Source organism: Accipiter gentilis, chromosome 23, assembly GCF_929443795.1.
Source record: "Accipiter gentilis chromosome 23, bAccGen1.1, whole genome shotgun sequence".
NCBI classification, from domain to species: domain Eukaryota; kingdom Metazoa; phylum Chordata; class Aves; order Accipitriformes; family Accipitridae; genus Astur; species Astur gentilis.
Window position 1 is genome coordinate 18,364,733 of NC_064902.1, and position 24,912 is coordinate 18,389,644.

The following is a 24,912-nucleotide window of genomic DNA, read 5'->3' on the forward strand; positions in this document are numbered from 1 at the left end:
ACTGTATACAGGAGTGACAAAGTCTGTATTAGAAGCTCTGATGAGCAAGGAACATGAAAGACTTGCTTTAAAGCACTTGCAGTACGCACACTATATGTCTTGAGAAGAGCAGGCAAAACAAAGCAGTTATAAAGGATGAAATAAAGCAAAAGCTTTGAATCTTTGAAGATGACTACTTTTTCAAGACCATCTTGAAAAATCAAAACAGTTGCAAACATATGTATTTTAGGCTTAAGGCACAAAGCAAAAAAGTGATCATGAGATGTTAGAAATCTGAGTAAACAGATGATTCCCTTAACCAATTCCCAACTTAAAGATGTTTTGGTTGCAAAATATATATATGAATGATTTAAAAGGGACAGCAATAAAAAGAATTAATTAGCGCAAGAATCTTGAAAAATCCTTGCCAGATATAGTTCCCAACCCTCCCAAATACATTTATACTAAGCATTCAGAAGAATTTCAGATGGGCTTCAAATAGCACAAGTTTCTTGGGCATCATAAATTTCCACAGATAGCCTACAGATATCCACATTTATCCTACAGATAATCACCTGCGATGGACCATAACAGTGCCACTGCACAAAGGTACAGCCTTAAAACAGCTTAGACAAGAGTCTACAAAGTTTTGAAAGACAACTATTACCCATACCTAGACTTCTATAGGCAGCCATAATCCATCCCTTCCCCCTGAAACTTATTAAGAGGACACTTTAACGTGGCACAGAATACAACTCCAGTGTCATGCATCTTTGTATTATTTATTTTCCCATTCTACAGTTCTACTCTTTTTTCAACAATTTAATTGCTCCCAGCAGCATTAAACAGCACTGCTAGCTAGATTCACCAGTGCAGCAGTCCTGTCTCCTATGAAAGACAGACTGAGGAATTAGGTTGTAAATTACCATCAGAAAAATAATTTCAATCTGAAAGGGGGTGGTGGAGAAGCAAGTGAAAGGGAAACTAAAGCACAGGAAAGCAGAGGCTACGCTTTAAGAATTTCTGTTCTTTATTGATTCTCGCCACCTTCTATCCCCAAGCTTATTCCCCGCTTGAATACTTTTATCTCCTCTCCCCACATACTAGTCAGAGAACCATATTGGAAAACACCATACCTCTCTCGGATCTTTCCATGCAGCTTTGTCTATGGTTGAAACACCATAGACAACAGTTCCAACAGTTTAAGATATATCTGTGTTTCACCTGTTTCTTTATTGCAAGGTTGCACTGGAGTACAAGGAGTACATTCTGTCACACCAGTCTGTGAAGAAGAGACTGGAAATAGTACATGGACTTCAGTAAAACCTGACCCTCTATGTGACATCTCATGTTTCATCTTGATAAGATGACAGAGAAGAACTAGAAAATTTTCCATTGGTGGCATTTTTCTGTTGTCCTTAAGACATTTTTTTCTAACAACAACAAAAAAAGTTTTAAAACATCTTACTAAACTTACACGTTCTCCTTACTGTAAATAGACATTAATCTTGAATATTAACTTCTGTCATGCTCTGAACAGCCCAAAGAAGGGCTGTAGGTTTAAATGCATCTTTCTAAACCTGTTTTTAGTGGCATTTTACTTCTTAGCATGTTAGCTACAGTTTCTATAACAAAGAAAAACTTAAAATCACTCCAGTGAGCCTAAATGAAAATCCAGACAATAAGTTTTCACAGAATGGAATAAAGAAAAACTCAAACTAAAGGATTTAGTCTTTTGAAAGCAAGTTCTTATTAAAAGGCTAAAATAAGTATAATTCATGGCTCTGCTAAAGACTTCCAACAGACCTTACATTACTACAAGAAAAAAAGGCTTTCATATGAGCTCCTTATGTATGTTGTGTATTGATATACACATTGTAGATGAAGAGTAGCTCTTATTTGAGATTCAGATATGCCAGGTAAGTTGAAAGGGGTTTTTTTCTCCTTTATTTTAAATCACAAATAAGCTTTAAGAATAAATCAGTTCATAAAACTAAGAAAAACATCCACTAGTAGCACATATCCATGTTTGTATATAATTTATTATTTAAAATAATAAAGTTTTAAAAAGGAATTAAATTCTTCCTAATAAGATATTTCCTAAGATTAAATTTCTAACGGAAGTGCTTATCAAAGAGATTAATATACTTAAATAGGACTCTATTACAACTGATAACACTTCCTTAGAGCCTGACAACAGCATCAAAAATCCCGAAACTCAAGTAAGTGGAACGAAAGGCCTCAACTGAACAGTAACATGAAGTGAGATGAAGGCAGAATTATCTAATCAAGTACAAGTTTCACACTGGATCCTCTCCTGCTGGCTAGAATTATTTGGCATTTTCCAAAAGCAAAAATATCATATGGTTGGGGTTCACCTCTCATCTTCCTTCCCTTCTCCACCCCGCAAAATTTTTGTTACCAGTCAGAATCACAGTAATATGGACCAAAGTTCTATAGACAGGCAAGGATTTCAGAGAAGTACTGTTACTGGTAATTGAGTATTTTATTCTCAACAAGCCTTCTGTTCAAAGTTACTTCTTTATATACCTAGATACCATGTTTGGTCCAATTACATGTGTATAGTATCATTAAAATGAATGGCATACACATCAAGAAATCAAACATCTCTTCCTGACCATCTTAACAAGGCCAGATGTTGCATAACTGTATCTGTGGTTTATTGACTACTGCTAGAGAAAAAGAATTGATTATTCACAGAATCTACCTAATCTCTTACTTCCCACCCTTTTTTGTTCATTTGTTTATATATAAAATGTTAAGGGCTCTGAACGAATAATGTATTTGGAGACTAGCTGCATTAGATTCTTCCACTGCTCAGTTTGCCAATTTTTGAGCTGTCCCATGGCAACAAAAAATAATTTGCATTATATGAATATTGGCTAAAAAAATAACAATATAGTTTAAAAGGAGTGAAACTACAAGTACATTTTATAGCAGAAATCACCTTCAATATACAATAAAAAAAGATTTAGAAAACACTGCAAAGAGACTTCTTTGTCCTTTTATATATAAGCAGCATCTTTCAGATGACCCAGGAGGTATCGTTTGAGTGCTCGCTTTTGAAAAAAGAAAACACACACATAAAAACAGGAGCAACTCTCTTAACATATTCACGGAGAAGTTTGCAAATTGCATGTTAACTACCTTGGCAAAAATGTGCTCAGAAATATATGTTCCATATACCCACAAAAGAAAAGCAGCATCGGTAAATGCAAGCTTTGTCAAACTAGACTACTGATTACTTCTTATCTGAACCTATATGCTCAGTATCATCTCAGTACAATGTTTTTTCACTCTGTGGCCTCCCTGGTAAAACCTCTAAGGTTGACTCCAAGACTGATGATTTCACATAAATACTGCTGTATAGCATGTATGCAGCAGGTACCAAATAGTGTCACACCGGAGCAGGTAAGATAAGCAGACAAGCTTTAATAAACAAAAAAGCAGAAAACACCATGACGACATGAACACACGTAAAAAAAATCAGTGGCTTTTTGAAGCCAAATCAGCTCATAGCAGGGCCTTACAAGTAGCTGTGTCAGTAGAACAACTGACGCTTATGACATTTTTAGCCAGCAGTATTACCAATCACTATAACTTTGCACTTACCCTTCAACTCATTAAGTTACTACTACAAGATACCACTCTTCAAAAAAACCAAAATAAAAGTGAAATCATTTTTGAAAATAGCAACAAGGGCTGGAGAGCAGTGTTTTCAGGCAGACACCACTACCTACCAGTACAATTCTAACTGTTAAGCACCATATATATTTTTTAAACATAAATGAATCGCTTAACTCTCTTCTGTAACAAGTGTATGAAGAAACTGTTGAAAAGAACTGAAAGGCCAAGTCTGACAAACAACTGAAGATTCAAATTATAATCTCTATTACAACCGAGACTTTATGGTCTTAAGAAATTTAATTTCAAAAAATTTTGTGCCATTTCATGCCTAATTCTACATGAAACTACCTTGGCTACGCATCCACAACTACATATTTCACCATATTGAGTTCAGTGATCACGTTTAGACAATTTCACTAAAAAAAGCCCTACCTTTAAATACTTATTTTCTCTTAGCCAGTCTCTTCAGGTTAAACCTGTACTTTTGGAAAATGCAAAATAATTCTAGCTAAGGGAAGAGAATCCAGTGATAATCAGCACTATGAAAGAAAAATGGCCAACAACAACAAAACTACCACTAAGCAAATTTCTGGGATAATTGAACATCCCTTGACACAGCTATATAATTTGAGCAGCTCTACTGTTTACATTAACATAGTTTAATGCATTTTATTGCATGACTGTTAAAAGGAAGACACACTTTAGTGACATCCAACATTCTCTTTTCATTCACAGTATGAATGGAAGCCAGTATTAACATAATGAAATAAAGATGGATCTCTTAAAAGTACCTGGCGCTAAAGCTGGTCAAATAAATGCATACTACTTTCCCCCCAACACTGCTGCTCCACTGAAGTAATGTCGCTGTAACTATGCTAACAGATCCTGTGCCAGTATAAAACAGCTCTACCAAGGCAAATTATCTCTGCATGAATGCAAATTATGTGTCAAATGTATATAGTATCAAGTTTTATAAATATGGACTATATTGTAATGGTTATACTGGAAATAAGTCATCTGGGGAGAAAAGCTGTGGTGTTTATTCAGAGGTCTTTTAGATGGATTCTGTATCCAAAATAAAATGGAAGTGTGTTTAGCATATCTTATCTAAAATAAAAGCATCTAATGAAAAAAAAAAAAACACAACTATTTGCTTACCCAACACATTCTACACCATTCCAGTTTATTCAGTTTGTGCACTCTGACCTGTAATACAATTCCAAGCACATATGAAAAAAACCAGATACACAAAGATGACAGTAATGAAACAGCATACCATTCATCAATATAAGAAATAAACCTTTATTATATTTATTGACATACAGCTACTGTAATTGACAAAGTTGTAGGAGAGGTTCCTATCAAAAAGGAGCCATCAGAAATACAACTAAATGGCATACCTTCATATAAACCACCACGGTACAGGTACATTTTATTAGATCATATACTTGAAATATACCACATAAGCCACTGAAAACAAACTAAAACACTTATTTGAGTTTGCTGGCAGTGCTGACATAAAGAATAAGTATCCGTAGAGTTAGTCTGACAAGAAACAAAAATTTAGAAAAAAGGCACTACTCTAAACAGAAAAAGTTTATCACAAAAGTAAGGCATAAAAAGCAAACATAGAGAGATTACTACACTTTGCTCTGTATGAAAGCAAGTATTTCAAGCACAAAAGAAAATGGAAAGACTCATGATAAGACTGATCAGTTATAAGGTCTGCCATGTTAAGTCAAACCACACATCCCCTTCTCTCCAAAGATGATTAGGGCCACATACCTATGGGTATATTATGAAAAACAGGACAGCAAATGTCCTTTCCAAGTAATGTCCTGTTGGCTACCACAAAGCAGTAATTTTAATCTTCCAAAGCAGGAGTTAGCATCCAGACCATCCTATTTAAAAGCCGCAGAGGAAACCATGTTCCATCAACATCCTAAATGGCTCACTTTGGATACAATACCGAAGTCCCTTTGGTATCAGCAGAGACCATCAGCTTCATCTAACACTGAGCATTTTGATCAAAGTCTCAATCTAGACTTCTGTGATATATTTATAAAGGATAAAACTGATCCTGTGAGCTAGTTTAAGAAGTCTTGAATATTTTCCTGACAAAAACAGAGTTTCCATACCTTTGTCCACAGCAGTTAGGAATTGCTTATTTCTTATTGTTTGTATCAAAACTCTGTAACCAATCTTGACCTTAAACATCAGCATTTGATTTTAAAATCTTCCACAGGTGCAGCTGGAGACCTTTTAAGAGTTAAGTTCCATTATTTATTTCTACAAATGGGAATTTATTTTAGCTGAATTAACACAAAGGCAACACGTGAACTCTAGTTAACAGTTATAGGCCTTTTAGTTTCAAATTTATTACTTAAAATACACCACACGAAATATCTTGAGCAGTAAAATGCAGTATGTCTCAGAGAAAAAAAAAATACCACACTTCCCAGTTCTTTAAAGGCTATGACATTTTGATCAGTAATCTGTAGGGGCAATTTACTGTTTTATACTACTAAACTGTAGTTCAGAATGAGTGAGATCTGTCGCTGCAATTGTTAAGGTTTATGTAACTCATCTTCAAATAAAATTTTAAAAAAACCCACATGAAATATGCCACTACATTGTTGTTTACTAAAGGTAGACAGCCTGTTCTGGTGGATAATTATTACTATTCCTAACAGCTATATGACTCTTTGAAACAAGATGTCTATGTTAAATAAATAAATGATTCCTGCCTATGTGCAAAAAAATACCAGAAAAATTAGGGGCTTGCTTATAAAAGGAGCACACAGTTAATATTATGATTCGGATTTCTACTGTTAAATTGTTTACAAAAATTAGACTCAGACAAACAGTTGAGAGGATGGCCAAGAGCTTGGAAAGCATAAGTTTTGTTTAAGTATACAAACTTTAAAAACTTCAGAAGAGTGAAACAGGCAACTGTTTCTGCTCAGAAGTCCACATTACTGAAAATCTAGCCATTATGTTGAGTGAGCAAATCTTGATAGCAAAACCCAAAGTTAAATCCTAATTTGGAAAATCTTTTCCCCGCATTGCCTTAATATTGCTTTTCAATTACCCAAATGAGCTTATTCAAAACAGAGATTCTGTAGCCTCTGAAAACACTAATCCACCCTTAAGTCATGTTTAAACTGAAGAAGTGTATCAACTCAATCCATAGGCAGTTTGGTGACACTTAAATAGCAGCACTCTCCACTAATCAACCAATTGCTTCCCATGTGCTTCTGCAATCCAGGAAAACTAGTGCTGTGTTACCCCATCTGCCCTATGCAGTCTCCCAGACAAAGCTGACACCAGTTTAGAGTTCACCACCACTCTCCCATATATTGCTGACATACCTCACAGAGCCATATAGCCCCTCTAATAGCCAACTGCTCTGTGTGACTTGAAACCGAGAAGCCAAGGTACTGGAAGAAGTCATTACTACAGGGCTGCGGTTTCCCATCTCTGCTCAGATGACCCGGAGACAAGCTGCAACCACAGCTCCCCAGCCGCTCACTCCAACGCCCTCCCTCGCGTCCCCTGAGCCTGAAGTGGAGCTAACCCTGCAGAAAGCTTCTTTTGCTGCCCCTTAACTCCATGACCCAGCCCACCAGAGGACCAGGTGAAGAGAAGAGCCAGTGCAAGAGACACACCAGCAATGCAGCGGTGAGGGCAGGGGCACCCCTTCTGAGAACAGCCTGCCCTTACCCACGGGTAGCGGACACACGAGAGACTGCACTGCCTGTTGCAAACCAAGCCTGGGGAAGACAATGTGAAACTACACGCTGATAACTCAACTGCACATTTCCTTCTGAAGCAATTACTCAAATTCATTGCAATTCATTGTAGAAAACAGTAACACTCCAGAAGAGCTATAGTTCAGAAGTCCACGGTTTAAAGCAATCAAAGGATTTTTTTTTTTTATTACTATATTAGGTGTTTGTGTCACCATTTTAATTCCAGTTCATGTAATCAAAACAAGCGCTTAGTTAAATCTTCCCCTGAAGACTTTCACATAGTTCAAGGAAAAGCCAATTTCTCTTGTCATGTTGCAAGGTTCTTTTAAAAGGAGCCACTGCAAAACAGAGATAGGAAGTCAGGAATCACAGTGCATCACAGCAGGAAACATCAAGATGGTGACAAACGTCAAAGAAATAAAGGGAAGAGCTTTCTTGAACTAGTAACATGTCAATTTTAGAAAAGGAAGGTATTTTAACTGAAAAGCTAAAGCAGTTATATTTAGTCATCTCATCCTTTTAACTAAAAGAAACTACTTTTCTTCCATCGCCAGGCAGCAGTGATTAATCTAATGCAACTTAATAAAGCAAGGATATAAACTACAGATTACCTACCTGTAGATAACAAAGCATACTAAAAACTAATAAAGGTCAGTTGACATCACTTGTCTGTTGAGAAACAGGCAGTCACCAATAACTAACAGAATGAGAATTTGTTTGTTTAATGATTATGCTAATTTACTGAACTCTTATTAGACAGATATACAGACAGTATTGATGAGTTCCATAAGGCATTATAAAGTATGGCTGAATTGTTTCAAAACAAATTAAACCAGAACATATTGTACTCTATTTAAAGCAGTAATAAAAGCCTAGAAGTGAGTGAATCCTCAGGACGAGCTCTCTGGAAAAGGCACAAGTTTTCAAAACTGTACAGACTTAAAAACCTACTTGCTGCAGCAGAAAACTCCACATCTATGTGCATGGGAAATTACACCCAGGGATTCTGACCCTCCTGAACACAGGTGAGAGAAAGTGCCCATCTGGCATACAAGTGTCAGTGCTTTATAAACCCCTGCAGAGGCACATGCTGAATTGGGCATGTGTTAACACGTTTGCTCTAACAGGTAGGGACTGTTTGAGAAACTGTGGCTGAGATGATACACCAGTTCTACTGAGCTCACCAGGGCAGAGGTTGAAGGACTCAGATTAGGGACACGGAAGAATGTAGTACATTGGATTTTCCACACAACCACCTATTGTACCTTTTTGTTGGTGGTGTTACCAATAAATTCTAACCTATCTACAGGAATAGTGTCGCAAAAGATTGTCCGTCTGCAGTGCAACATGGCCCTGAAAACAAAAGCAGCTTTCAACTCATAATTTCTCTTTGCTTGTGTTGGGGCTGCCTCTAGTTTCTCTTTTTATCTCTTAAGAATTTTAAGTTCCTAAATTAAGAAGGAAATAGAAATTGTTTTTTCACTCAAGAAAGGAATCACTATGAGCAATATCTGTCAATTTGTAATCATTTATTCATACACAATTTAAATGAGAAACAATATTACTTTCTCCCTCAAATTTCAGGTCTTGCCAAAGGAGTTTTATTTCAATAATATCACAGAAATGAACAGCAAGTGATATCAAATAAACACCTATAAAATACTCTCTACGTGTTATGCCCATATAAGCCACACTTCTGCTTTTTAAGGAGAAAATACAAAGTCAGACACAAGAGACTGCAGCAGGGTGCACTTTTTGTCAGAGTAAGAAGGTCTGACATTTATGAGTAATACAGGACAGTTCAAAGTAGCAAGATCATGCAGAAACCATCTAGAAAAAGAACAGTTTCAGCCTCAACCTGAACAGCCTACCCTGAATGTTAAAATTAACCTGGGAGAGCAAATGATTTAACCAAAGAAATAAGCCTACTGGATTTGACCCCAAAGTAAAGTTATGAATCAAACTTCTTAACTCTCCCCTGATTTCCTCACTGAAGTGGGTGAACATTCCCAAAACTTGCTCACTAGCTGAACTGTCAACTTTGCAAGATAATTGAATCTAAACATATGTGGCTCTATTTGAGCTTTTTAAGATTAAAACTCAAATGCTATCATGACTGGGGGGATCAAAAATTTCATTCACTACCCAATACCTCAAAATTAATTCATTAATAAATATGTAACATACTCATGAGGATTTACCTCTTCCAACCAACACTCCCTGCCATTAAAAAATATATTTATCTGTAATTATATATTAATCAATGTTCTGTTTGGAAACATGTAATGATAGATACTTCAACATCCCTCTTTATTTTTGATTCAGTATTTTCTTTCCTCTCTCAATGGTGGAATCCCTTGGCCGGGAAAGAGGAATATCAGGAGTGCATCCATCAGTTCTGAACTGGCTGGATGCTGTCAAGGCTTTCTTTGCTTTATATATCTCTTTCATTAAAACCCACCTCCTAAATCTTTCCACAGTGGCTCCAACATGAAACAGTATAATTTTGCTGCACTATAACAAATGCCACAGAAACAGAAGAGGACTCCAGAAGACAGCACCAAACTCATTCACACATTATTCACAATTCTGAAACTTGGATTTACAAAGCCATATAGATTGGATTAAAAAAATGGAACAGTATCTATTCAGGAACCTTTCCCTTTTACCTAAGCCATAGCAAGATGCACATGAAAAACACAAAGTTTTAGAAGCATCTCAGTTGTCTTGGATATTTCACAGTATTGCAGATAAAATGGTAAGGATTATTTAAGCTTTGCCAGTCTCTTAGTAAATGTACTCAGTGTGGAAGTGGAACTGAAAATCCTGAACTGCTATTTTAACAAAACCATAATGCCTCCCTTAACAGTTCTCCTGAATGTTCCTGATAGCTGTCTACTGCAAGAAACCCTTTTACTTAAAGGGTTCCCGAATGTGTCTCTACCTTTTTGTCCTGCTATGTTCTTTGATTTTATCTTGTATTCCTCCTTGTCCTCTTATAGTCAGTCTGATTGCAAACTGATTGATCCCAAGCTTAACCTCTGCACTCCCCTGGAAATAATGCAGCATGGTGTGATGTTCCTACACTGCAGAACTCATTTGGGTCATTAGCTCAAGAGAAAAAAAAAAGAAACTACACAATTCTGTTCCAATGTGCCTTTAAATCACATTTATAAACTCAGCTTTCTGATTTATCCTTCTGTTTACTTCTCATGCAAGGAAGCACAGACAAGAATGAACTTGAAGCAAGTCCTTCACTCATTGCAGATTTAAAGTCTCCAGTAATGATTATACTTTATAGACTTATTTACAGCTTGCTTACACACAGGGATTTTGACAGCTATTCTGTAAATACACTCTCCTACCCACTAAGCTCCATTGTAAACTACCAGGAACATGCACAGGGTCAGACTTGAGCTCCTTCTGTCATCCTTATTCTCCTTATCTCAGAAAACCAGAATCTGAGCCCACATACTTGTGCACTACAAGGCAGATCCTCACAGCTACCACCTGGATGATCTTTCTGTATGTCTGTGGATATGGTTTTGTGAGGACTGTACTCCTCAAAAGAGGAGACCGTGGAAAGAATGTCCTCTTGAACAGTAAGACCCTGACCTCACTACTCTATTTCCCGTACCTTGGTAGCCTATTGTTCAGCAGTCGTTTCAGTCAGGCAGCTACAGACTGACCTCCAAATTAAGCAGGACATAGCCAAATCCCTGACAGCCTGCAACCTGCCTCTCCACCCAGCAGAGTACTGAGGCCTCTATTTACATGCAAACACCAAAATAGAACTTGCTCGAAATGAAGTGACAGTACACTTTTGGTGCTGATAAGTTCTCTGATGCATTCTGCTTAGCATTGACAGGCTGACTGAGCAGAGCCGAGTATACTCCAATACCACTAATGTTCACCTGAGCATTGAATCAGCAACTTCGAAAAACCCAGCTGAAACATGGCAGGCTCCTTATTCTACGAGACTATGTGAAAACTTTCTGGGTTGAACAACAAGCCGAAGGTCACATAACAAACACAATGTCAAGAAAACAAAGCAGCCGGCCCAAACACAAAGCTGCTAGTCCACTCAAAGGGGCAAACAATGCCTTCCCCACTTCAGAAAAATTTGCAAAACATTTTTTTCTTGCATTCTTTAAACACACTTCAGCAGAATAAAACAGTATTAAAAATACTTATTGTACAGCCACATGTGACCAAGAAGCAAGCGTGCCTACAGAAGCTTTATAATTCTGGAATCAATTTTCAGAGCCTTTGCTTGGGTAAAGGAAACAAGAATATGAATTCACAGATTCAATTTCTGCTTTTGTCAATGTTGCTAGCCATCAGTAGTTCTGCTTTGCATTAGTAATTAATTTTAGTCAAATTATGTTCATTTTGCTTATTTAAAACTTCAAAGCTTTAGGAAAAGCATACTTTCCTGACCTAAAAAGTAAGGGCTTTGAAGTATCTGATGAAAATAAACTCACTACCATACACAACTGCATAATGAGTTGCAGAAAATACCGTAATACATTCCCTGCCTTTGCAAATGAAAGAAGATTATTGGTGATATGCACCACATATTCAAAAAGTGAAATGAGCTCTTCTCCACATAAATCAGAAATATTCTTTTATTTTAAATATCTTGAGGGGAAATTTAATATTTTTGTTCTCATCTTACAAAGTGTTTAACTTCCTAATTTTTTACAAGATTAAAATTATACTTTTATGCAACTATGAAGAAATGCTTTAAATATTAAATATAACCAGGAAAAATTAATTCTAAAACTATTTTACCACCAACCACGAAATACAAAGAGTATGCTTTTCAGAGTATCCTCACTATCAATTCTTTGTACACTTCATCCTAATTAAGTGTTAGGAGTCGCTGATATTTTAAGAAAAACACCAATAAAATGCCAATTTAGACAGTTTGAACTCCATTTCTCATCACAGAGAGGCAAATATGAAGCATAATCACAGTTTTTTGTTCCAGCTCTTTAATACTTGAAGTCAAATCATGATAATTTCCCTGCTACCTAATTATGTCATCACAGAAGATTATGACTTTGAGCACTAAGCAGCATAGCACTCCCAAGCAATAAAGATGCAAATGCCCACAGCAGTAGAATAAAGAAATATAGAAAAGTATCTACAGAAACAGTTCTACTGCATGCCTAAGTCATAGCTGGTTTAGCAAACTAGTGCAGAATGGACTGTTACAGTTTCTATCCTGGAAGCACCAAAAAATTTACTGGTACACAGTTTTTGTTTAAGTCTGAATGCTTCACACTTTTTATTGTTAATAAATCTTGTTTTTAATTAGACCGTTTGACTTAGAATGACATGAAGCAAACTCAAATGAACAAACATATAAGAGGAAGAGAACCTTCTGGCTGCTTGCTCAGAGTTGGGGAGAAACCAGAAACTGCCACAGAATAATTAACGTATGCCTTTAATAGGAAGCCAAAAGTTATGAACATTTTTCCTTCCTTTGCAGGTCATATCTTTATTAATATTTCTCCATTATCACACTGGAAATTCACCCTGCTGCCATTCTCAAATCTCAAAGCAAGCCTAGGACACTACAAGCAGCAGCATCTCTTCATCATCACAGACTCTGACCTTAAAGTGGATTTCTACATTTCTAATACCACTGATCAAACATTCCAGTCAAATAAAAGTCTATTTCAAGTCATCCTTAAAACAAAGCAATCTCTGATTTCTTGCTTCCTAAAAACACAGGCATGTTCACTGCCTGTGCTCGGCCATTTGGAATGACTAAGACTTGCAGACACGTGGAAGCTGGGTGTACAGTAAAAGCTAATCAGCGAGCAAAGGGAGTAGGGGAGAGCAATCCTTCATCAGAAGCATGTTCGTTGAGTAGCTCTTTAAAAACACTGCCTACCTGCCAGTTGATAACGTTAATCAGGCAGTGACAGAGGTCACTAGCAAAGCCAATGCCAACCCAAAATGGCTACTCATAAGAGACAGCAAAGTAATGAACAAAGTGTTCAGCTGCTGGCAGAAATGCAATCTGTAACCAGCCAGACACCCCCAGCCAACCTCCTGCATGAGGTGGGAAGTGCCAGCCCAAGTGCTCCTCGTGGCCCTGGGCTCCTCTGTGACAAACACCAAGCAAGACATCCAATCTCCACCTCAAATCTCCCACTGCTATAGGAATGGTCTAAAAAAGTACCCTAGACAACTGTCTATGAGGGATGGCTTTTCAGAATATCTGTTACTTAGACCTTCAAAGGAATAACACCTATTACTGAAGTCAGGGACTTAAAAACATGTATCTTGCTTTTTAATCATAAAATCTAATTTTATTTCACTCTTAACAGATGCTACCAGTGTGGTGTGGGATGAGACATCACCGCACCAGTGGAAGAAAATATTGAAAACTGACCAGACATTACAATCTATAATCTGTACCATGCTGCAAGAGTGCGGAGAACATGAAACTCCTCACTTCCCCATCGGACAGACTGACACCTCTGCCATGTTTTTGTCACCTTGGATAGACTATCAGGCAGCTAGAAGATTTTGAAAATGGACTGACCAAAATAACCCTTCCATTAGCACTACATAGACAAGTACTAACTGAGCAGACATGGAAAAAATCCCAAACAGGCAGGTTATACACTAGGGTTTTTCTACACTTGGTTGGTGCCTGACATAAAAAGATCTATGCAGCTCCAGAATCCAAACGTATAATAGTCATAACATAAATCACAAGTAAACTAAATGTAGCTTAAAAAAAACCAAAAAAAACCAGTAGGAGTATGCATAGTTCTGAATGACACTGATAAACTTATTAAAATATACGGCCTGACTATATGGAGGGAGAGAGAGGAAAAGAGGTTTAACCCAATGCAACAGATTTCCAAGCCCAAAGGATGATGGCATTACTTCACTGATTAAGGAAATTGGGAATATTCCCAGCCTCGTTCCTAGTGCCTTACTACAGCCCATGCTGTATCCATCAAAATAGATGACATCCACTGCTCTTTTCTCAACTACGAAGCAGTCCTCTCACCAGAAGAGGCTATCAGGTTGGGCAAGTATTTCCCCTTCATAAATCCAGGCTGCTCCAGTCTTCACATCCCGAAGCAGTTCTTCCTTGCTTGTACACGTGAGGTCTAGTAGTGTCTCCCATTGTCGGCTTCTCAGTCATCTGCATTAGGAAGTTGTTATCAATGTTCTCCAGAAACCTCCTGGATTACTTGATGACTTGTGCTCTGTTGCACTGTCATTCCAGCAGATACTGGAGTGAATGAAGTCACCCATGAGGACCAGGGCCTGCTAACACGAGGCTTCCTCCAGTTGTCTGAAGCTTCTTATGATTCTTGCTGATCAAGCCGTCTGTAGCAGATATGTACAATAACATCGTCAATAATGTTGGTCTGCCGGCTAATCCTGACCAGCCAGGTCATCAACCCTCCCTAGATGGAGCTCCATACATTCCAGCTGCTCTCTCACATAACATTTCACATCATGCTTAAAGCAAGCTCTAAATATCCATTCCTCTATTCCTGAAATTTATGGCATTACTTTAGACTATTTTAATCTGAACTATTTAACTGAAAAACAAATCCAGACTGAAACTCTGCATGAAAGAATTCAATTAAATAGATTCACTGTTTCCAATGTGTTTGGAGTGGCAGAGTTGAAGGAGCTAGAAAATTTAAGAGAAAATAAATTTCCCATGCCATCTTCAGACCTCAAGCAAGTAATATGTTGACAATAAAAAGTATTTGGTTGCTTTTAACAGCCCTTTAATCTATAATTATCATAAGTACCTATATCTTTTACCTATACTTATCATTGTTATCTATAATTTGCACATATAACTTTCCCATAACTGGAATTTCCCAGACATTTTCATATCAATATTATGTATGAGCAACTTCCCCCCCCCCCCCCCCCCCAAGGTAGTAACTGCCTTCCTCACTGTCACTAAATTAACAGATGTCAAATTAAACTGTTCTTTTGTCCAGAGATCCCTCAGAGGAAGATCTCAAAAGAATGATGAAGTGTTCCACCAGTAATCTGTATCTGGTTTTTAATTTGCAGCTTCGTATTTTTTAGTCAAAAGTCCTGGACAAGCAGACAAAAATACCAAACATGATCAAAAATCTCCCTTAATTCTTCATTCCTTGCAATTCCTACAAAACTTTTGCATCTCACAAAGAATTTAAGTGGACAAGAGTTAGACTGCACAGGTAAAGTAACTACGGTAAGAGTGATTCTCCTCCTGATGCAAATTGAGGCTGTTGCTCATTGCTTATATTCCTCAGAGTCTGTCTAGTCCTGTAATACCTTGCTGATTTTCATCTTTCCCAGTTATTGTTCCCGTGAGCTTTCTTATTGCTCCAGAAGTATTCTAAACACACACTGTACGAATGGGTGTTTAAAGTTGCTGCTACTGATGCTCTCAAAATATCTACCCATTTTCAGACAAATAGAACTCTGCCATTTACAGTTTGTTAGAAAAAAAAATTAAATATCCCTTTTGTTCCAAACTGAATTACTGCCCACTGAATCCTCAAAGTCAGTATTTTACCTGTTCCACCTTCCTTAAGGCAAATTGCCAAACTTATTAACGTAAAATACCTAGGCACTTTATATAACGAGTCACATCTTCACTCTACACTTTACACACTGCAAATTTGCAACATTTATAATGCTTTTGCACAAACTAATTTAGCTGCTAAGAACATTCACATAACCTTTGGTCCTTCACCTGTAAACAACACAAATCTATACCTTTTTATTATGAAAAGCAGAAAACTAAAATCCAAATCATTAATTATACAAAGATACAAATGATAGAGGCAAATTTAAACTACTTTGCTCCCTAGGGCCAATCAATAAAGCACTATGCAGCAAACGAAAATGCTGTTCAAAACACCCCTTAGGGCTGGAGCATATGCACCGAGGAGCTGCCTTCCATCTCTCTAACTGGCTGCAGGCAGCATACTCTGAGGAAAGGAACCTTTCCCTCAAAGCCTTGTTGCTCTGAGTGTGTCTCAGCTCCAGCAGAAGATGCAACCTTTGTGCTGTTCTTTTAATATGTCTGATGCAGGCTGATATTTTTTTTTCATAAATTTAATCTTGTGGTAAAATAATAATGAAAACCAACACATCATGCAGAAAGATTATGAGAAAAAAGAGGGATGCTAAGTCATCAAGTGTTTACAATGCCTTAAAATCTGTAATGTTTTCTTGAGGCTTCAAAATAAAGGTTTAGAACTAAGTGAAAGCAGAGATCTCAGGCTGTTTCCTTCCCTGGAAGGATGCCTGGTATCAATGGGGACCAGAGTGATGGTCACTTGGCCAAGCCACAGGACACCCCCACCAGCTGCCTCCAGCTTTCCAGATGCTTCCCATTGCCTAAGCCATAGAAATCACCCAGAAAAAGAGGCACGGATCTGACCCAGTGACCACACACCATGTCCCTAGACACACACCCTGCACATACAGCCAGTAACAAGGCCCTGGGCCACCAGAACGTGCTCTTTGCTAAATGATGGTAAATGCTGTCAGGCAGCTAATGGCTCCAATTTCAGTTCAAAGATGGAAGTCAGAAATCAAGCAATACAACAGCTTCTCTGAATGTTACTAGCAAAAGGTAAAATACAAGAACAAGGAAAACACATAGAGATGGGTGTATGTCCATGCACACAGGAGTACCATTATCTTGTGCTATGCGGAACTACAGGTCAGTCTCACCTCTATGCCCAGCAAGATCGTGGAGCAGATCCTCCTGGAAAGTATGTTAGGACACACGGAAAATAAGGACATGATTGGTGACAGCCAACAAGGTTTCACTAAGGGCAAATCATGCCTGATAAACCTGGTGGCCTTCTACAATGGGGTTACAGCAGCATTGGTGGATAAGGGAAGAGCAACTGACACCATCTACCTGGACTTGTGCAAAGCATCTGACACTGTTTGGCGGATGGACCACTCAGTGGATAAGGAATTGGCTGGAAGGTCACACTTAAAGAGTTGTGGTCAACAGCTCGATGTCCAAGTGAAGAGCAGTGACCAGTGGCATTCGTCAAGGGTCAGTACTGGGACTGGTGCTGTTTAACATCTTTGTCAGCAACACGGACAGTAGGATTGAGTGCACCCTCAGCAAGTTTGCCAATGACACCAAGCTGTGTGGTGCGGTCGACAGGCTGGAGGGAAGGGATGCCATCCAGAGGGACCTTGACAGGCTGGAGAGGTAGGCCTGTGCAAACCTCATGGAGTTCAACAAGGCCAAGTGCAAGGTCCTGCACATGGGTCAGGGCAATCCCAAGCACAAATACAGGCTGGGCAAAGAATGAATTGAGAGCAGCCCTGAGAAGGACTTGGTTGTTGATTGACAAGAAGCACAACATGACCCAGCAATGTGCACTTGCAGCCCAGAAAGCCAACAATATCCTGGGCTGCATCAAAAGAAGTGTGACAGCAGGTCGAGGAAGGTGAGTCTCCCCCTCTACTCCACTCTCGTGAGACCCCACCTGGAGTACTGCGTTCAGCTCTGGGGTCCCCAACACAGGGAGGACATGGACCTGTTGAAACAAGTCCAGGGGAGGGCCACAAAGATGATCAGAGGGCTGGAGTACCTCTCCTGTGAAGACAGGCTGAGAGAGTTGGGGTTGTTCAGCCTAGAGAAGAGAAGGCTCCCAGGAGACCTTATAGCAGCCTTCTAGTACCTAAAGGGGGCCTACAGGAAAGCTGGTGAGGGACTTTTTACAAGGGCATGTAGTGATAGGACAAGGTGTTTTGGCTTTAAGCTGAAAGACAGTAGATTTAGAGTAGATACAAGGAAGAATTTCTTCACTGTGAGGGTGGCGAGGCACTGGAACAGGTTTCCCAGAGAGGTTGTGGCTGCCCCATCCCTGGCAGTGTTGAAGGCCAGGTTGGATGGGGCTTTGAGCAACCTGGTCTAGTGGAAGGTGTCCCTGCCCACGGCAGGGGGGTTGGAACTAGGTGATCTTTAAGGTGCCTTCCAACCCAAACCATTCTATGGCTCTGTACTGCACAAACAGGATGGACTGAAATTGATCTGTCACCAAGTACTACCAATGTGCAAGGTAAATAAACACAAATGAATAGTAATCTATGACTCACAACAGTCTTTGAGTGAAGTAGCCCAATCCACCTTCATGCCCAATGGGGATAGGGCCTAGAGCTTTATGATTTGGGATTCTAAGCTTATACACTATCAGATCATCACAGAAATAAAACAAAATGTAATTCAATTTTGGCACACACTCTTGTAGTTTAGGAAACCTATAAGTAAGCAGAAAGACACCAGACAGAGACCAGGAAGAAAAAAACTCATGGGTAAATCTGCACAACAAACCAGCACCTTTTAAACAAACGAAACAAAAAAGTGAAACTCAAGAACATTTATTTACTGAATATATTTTGTGCTATCAGTATAAAATTTTAACTGAAGATTTTAAAAAGTGTTCCAACAAATAAGTGTAAATACTTGCTATTTTTCAATTCCTTCACAGTCAACATTTAGTCACTAATTATACAAGAACATCACCATCAGCATAATGTCACAAACAACAACAAAAAAAAACCACTGCAAAAACCCCCACCAATCTTGGGTTCTTATTTTCTTATTTCCATTACCATATTAAAAGAGGGCTTCAGCTTCACTTCAGAATCTGTTTTAAGTATGATTCATGCTACAAAGACTTCCACAGCATCTATTCAACTGCACAGCATACTTCCACTATTAAGGAATTTTTCAGAATAGTCAATCTTAACTTCTCTTAAGTTTCATGCCTACTCCTGCTGTGTTATCTAGTTAAAATAAGATCAATAGCCAGCTATTAATTATGGATCAATGTTTAATTACTAGTTCCAAAGTTACTGTCATAATCAGTTGCACAGATAACACGATTTCTATCTCCTGTGTTTTATTAAAATGCTATGGAGCAGGGAAGAGATGAGTATACAGCTAACTGATTCACAGATGGCTAGAAATTGGCTTTCTCAGCAGAGAGTATTAAAGAAGAAAATATTCTGGAGAAAATCCTCAGGGTATATGCTCAAAGCTGCAGATTATAGTCTCAAACATACACGGGAAGATTGGACTGGCTGAGGCAATAATGAGCTGAACTACTCACTACAGGTGTGGTCAACAGCAACAACAAAAAAATATCAGTCGGGGTTAAGTCATCCTGGAACTATACCTGTAAGTGAGTCTCCAAAGCAGGGAGGGGGAGAATCATATCTCTAAGCACTAAATTAATACACTTCCAATTTTTGCTGAAAATGAACCTTCCAAACAAGAGAGGGAAAAATATAGTGGAGAAATTATCTACTAAGAAAACATCAAACCCTAAGTGTTTCTAAACCCTCATCTCACTTTTCTGTATTCCCAAAAGAATCTCAACATCTTCACACATTCTTCATAGCATCCTTGTTGGCAGTCATCAGCCAGAAAGACTAAATGAAAGTTTAAAAAAAAAAAATAAATTTTAAAGATTGCCGCATGCACTGACAATATTCCAGAGAAAAATGGGAGGAAACAATCACCCAGACACCTGTAAAGAAAACACAGAGTTTGTCTATTGATACTTTAGCTATTGCCTCAGGGGGCAGATCAATGAAAAAACACTTGATTTTACAGCAAAAACTTTCATGAATCCTAGATATACCCAAGCAAGGTAAGAAGTTTCTTTGGGTAAACTGGTTGGGAGTTCAGATGGAGGGTCAGGAAGAAGGGTTTACTTCTCCACTGCCAGGTTTAAGACTGCACTTGTCCCAGCTAATTCTCAACCTAATGGCATGTTCATGAAGGCTGTCTCATCTAACCAGCCCTATCCCCTGATTATACCTACATGAGGTAAAAAGGTAAATAAATGCAGCAAAGTGCAGCTTTTCTACTTCAAGATAAAGCTGTGAATATCTGTGCCAGAGCCAGATTGCTCCCAAGGCAGAAGTTCCACCAATATAAAACTAACTTAAAAAATAATTAAAAAAAAAAAAATTAAAATCACAGTCTAAGTTTATATTAATGTTTTAATTTCCTTCTTTCATCTCGAAAAAGGATTCAATAACCATGCGTTTAATGGAACTGCCAGGGAAGAGTGGGACAAACATCTGCTCCACTTTGGCATTTCAGTTTTGTGTAGACTTTGAAGAGGGCTTTCCAGTCATTTGGTTTAGGTACCTATAGAAAAAAAATGCTTATGAAAGTCTGTAGGCTCATGTATTTCCTGCCTCTAAATGTAAAACCTTAACAACTATAGCAAAACTGTCAACCAGGAAAAGTCAAACAGGGCAACAACCCAAACCTTCAAGAAACTTTCAGGAACTTAACACAAAGCCAAGAAAAAAAGTAAGAATTTGGCATAGAAGTAATGAATTGAAAGTTATTTTCAGTAATGTTCTATTGCATGGAAGATCATTAAACTCACAGATGATAGCTTCTTAACAAAAACAGAACTTTCTCTGTTCAGCATTAATGAGGTTTTATAGGTATTCAAGTCTATGAATTGAGGGCATCTGCAGTGAGCAACCTTTTACAGTTCCCTATTTTTAATATACATAGCATTCAGTATATTATAACAGGAATAATGATTAATTCCATCTCCCCCCCCCCCCCCTTTTTTTTTTATTTTCTTAACATGCATGAAATTTGGAAACGTTACGGCAGGACTGAGGACCGTTTTGAAGGCTAGGATAGGGTTGCATAATGCACCAGCCAATCTGCTCACTGTATTAGAAAACTGGAGAGTTACCTTAAGCATTTTTTTTATGATTCTGATTTAATTGTTCCTCATTTATATTCATCGCTGAAATCCACTGCATCTGAAGCTATTTTGAAAACACAGCATTCTCCCAAAGGGCCCAATCCAACTCCCATTCAAATAAACAGCCTTCAATGGAGCCTATTTGTTGCTAGCCAACAAGATTGAATTCTGCTACAGAGTGGTCCCTGGAGCGTTTGTCACAGCTCTTTACAAATATTGCTCCAGTAAGAGCAGGTCTAAAACGCTTGTCCACATGCACCGCAGACAACTGAAATCTATCTTTTATCTTCTTGAAACACTTGGTCAGATTTAAACTCCAAAAGCACAAAGTACTGAATATATCAAGAATATAAAAAGTAAAAAAAGTAAAAAATGTTTAACAGTTATAAACAATAAAGAGCTAAAGGGAAAGCAGAAAGATGATTAAAATATTTCATGTGATAGGATCAAGTACCATTTATTCTACCTCTAAAATGAAGTAACACAGAAAAATGTTTGTGTGTAGATTATAATGACAGTATACAACCAAACTTCTCAAAAAGCTTGTTTCAACACAGCCATGAACATCAACAGTTTTTAAATAGTAAGAAATTTAGCAACAGATACAAAGCATACAAACACCACTCCACTAGTAAGTCTTGAAAGTTATGAGGAAAGACTCACCAAGTATCTGTTCACATAGGGTTACCAAAACAACAAAGTTTTAAGATTGATATTTCTTGATTATATCCTTACCATATGGAAGACCTTTATCTGTGAAAAGAACAATGTGATAGGCTTTGAGAAGAGGACAGGTTTTCCTGGTTTATGGTAAATATATAAATAAATGCAACAGTGTAACTTCTGCTCTGAGCTAAGTAGTGAATGATACAAATAAGAAAAACTTGATCAAGAGAGGGACTTTCTCACTCTCAGATGCTTTATCCTACTTTGCAGTACAGAAATGCAGACTCTGGTTGATGAACTTATTTGTAGTTTAAAGTCTGAAACAGTGAAAGATTAGGAGATTACTTAGATGGGAATTATATAATGTAACATTGCAAAAATTAAGACCTTTTTACAGGAAAGTATTTTACTTTGAAATTAAGAACCTGATTTGTTGTTATACAGTATTGATATGGTTCTTGAAAATAGTCTACTTAGAAAGCACAGATCTTGTGAGATGCTCTCAATATCTGTCAGAGTTCAGAAACAGAATAAAATGTGATTTATAATACAAGTTCAATATCTCCATAAGTAACAAAAGAAAAAAAAAAAAAAAGATTTTTTTTTTAAAAAGTTGGCCACCTTAATATCCCAAGATATCCAGTGATTTCAGTGGGGTAATTTACAGGATCACTTCAGGCTTTGAGAGATGGCAGAATAGAGAATGAACTCCTAATTTCCACCTCTATCTCAAATACCCACTGGAGCACCACATAAACACAGGGCTTGAAACTGAACTCAACCAAAGCACTTTCTACACTTCACTCTGAGATGACTCTGTCCAGACAGTGCTCCATACTCAAGCCCTACAAAAGTCCTCGGTATCAGAGACCTACAACACTAGGGATGCAAACAAAACCGGGGAGGTTACCTCCGAGTTCCTTGTTGTAGGTTCAGAGTCACATAAGTCACGATGGCAGGAACACATCTTCAACCATGTAACAAATACACACCAAACACTGTTGGGACTGACAGGATTGCTCATCAACACAAATAGATTTAAGTATGTATGTATACAGACAACTATATGGGTATATACACTCAGGTGTCTGTATATATACACACACATAGACACTCTCTCCCTGTCTTTGTTTATATATATATGTATATATGACATGGACATACACTAAATTGATTCATCAGTTGCAGTGAATTGCCAAATACCATACCCACCATTAAAAAAGGAAAGTTGGGCACAAAGGATTCAGATTTAAAACCAAGCTAGCTAACTTCCTCCAGGTTAAAAAATAAACTACATGAAAGATGTACAATGCAAGTTACGCTCAGTGCCAACACCATGCTTTATCCGACAGCTATCCCATGCAGCCGCACGCTGGCAGCCATGAGCACCCCCAGCAGCAGCACCTGCAGAGCAGAACCGGGCAGAAACACGCTTTGTTCGCCCTGGAGGCTTTTGCTTTTGAGAAAATGCTTACGCTCAGAAGTGTGGACCAAAGTAGATTCCCATGCAGCTGCTGAACTGATAAAATGACAAAATAAAGAGACTGGTTGCCAAAGGCACCAGAGCTGTCTAAAATGTGCGTATCTTGTTTTACCTTAGCATGTCTGCTGTCAAGGTGAATAAAGAACTCCTGATACACCTGAAGAGAGCTCCTGAATGTGAGCCCATCAAGGAGGCCCCTTTACTCTTTCCCATCGCAGTTCTGAGATTCAGGACCACTGGGAAGTCAAAGCTATGACCAGCCTTTCCAGGTGAGCACAACTGGGCATCCTCACTCCAGCCGAACCTTAGTCACCAATGCAAACCCAAAGCCCACCAGAAATAAATGGTGTTACTTCATGCGCAGCGTCACCTACTTCTGCTGCTGACATAACGAAAATCACTTTTAGTTTTTGGGGCAGGGAGGCTTTCAGAGCTGGCGCTTCAGGTCACGCTTTCGTCGGTTCAGCCCTGACCCGGCAAAGGGGCTGACCGGGGCCGCAGCGCCGCTACCAGACCTTTGCCCCGACCCCAACGGAGCGAGGGCCGCTTGCTCCGTTTAGCTCCACCGCTAAAACCACAGCAGGGCTTCGGGCTTAACGCATCCTTCAGGCGACCAAACCTGAGCAGCAGCAGCCCGAGCTCCGCCAAGGCAGAAAGCGAAAAATCTCCCTCCAGCTGCGAGCAACCGGCGCGTACAGGGGGAGGCTGCGAGCGGGGAGGGGGTCCCCGCCGGCCGCGGCGTGACAGGCGGCTTCAGGGGGTTGCAAAGCGGCGGTTGAGGGGACGGGGAGCAACGGCGGCTTCCGAGGAGAGGCTCCCCAGAGCGCCAGGTGCGCGGCCCGCCGCCCATCCCTCGGCGCCTGGGCCGACGAGCGGAGCCGGCGGGATGCGGCGGCCCGGGGCCGGGCTCACTCACCGGGAAGCTGCCCCGTAGGCGGGCGGATCTCAGGGCCAGGTCCCGCAGCACAACCCCCGCCTGCCCAGCCAGGGGAGCCGCCATCTTAGCCGCGCCGCGTACCCTCCCGGCGCCGCTGTCTCCGCCCTGCCCCGCTCCCCGGGCGGAAGCTCGGCGCGGTCCCGCGGCGCCCACCCCTGCGGAGGGGAGGAGAGGGGACGGCCTTAACGGCCGGGGCGGCCCTCGCCGCGGGGCTGCCGGCCTCGGGGCAGGCCGTGAGGGGCTGACAGGGGTGGGGTGCCGTGTGGGGGCGCGGGGAGGACATCTTGGGGCAGGCTGTGGGGGAAAGGCGCGTGAGGGGGTAACCCCCGCCGAGCGCGGCTGCGTGTGGGACCGGGAGGGCCGGTGTGGGTGATTAGAGCAAGGAGGGGCTTTGTGGGGAAGGCGGGGGCTGGGAACGGAGGGAGCAACCGTGTGCGGAGGGGCTGGGTAGTGTGAGGTGACAGCCAGGGACTGCAGGTCGTTGCCTGCTAGAGGTATTCCCCTGACTGGTTTGCCGCCTTTTTTTTTTTTTTTTTTCCATGACTAAAAGCAGTTGGTTTGTGTTTGTTTGTTGGGTTTTTGTTTTCCTAATAGGAAATATTAAGTTAATCTAAGCGAATAAGCCCTAATAAAGCCTGCTGGGATCCAGCTGACTCCTCATAGGCACTTTAA

General features: G+C 39.6%; 1 protein-coding gene across 1 annotated transcript in view; it reads right to left on the reverse strand.

Moving 5' to 3' along the window:
- The window catches only part of SUCLG2 (succinate-CoA ligase GDP-forming subunit beta), a 134,388-nt gene extending 110,052 nt beyond the window's left edge, over positions 1-24,336 (reverse strand). Inside the window, exon 1 of the mRNA XM_049826875.1 lies at positions 24,220-24,336. Coding sequence (XP_049682832.1) covers positions 24,220-24,303 — 84 coding nt within the window. The 5' untranslated portion in view covers positions 24,304-24,336. The remainder of the gene's footprint in view (positions 1-24,219) is intronic.
- Between the last annotated feature and the right edge of the window lie 576 nt (positions 24,337-24,912).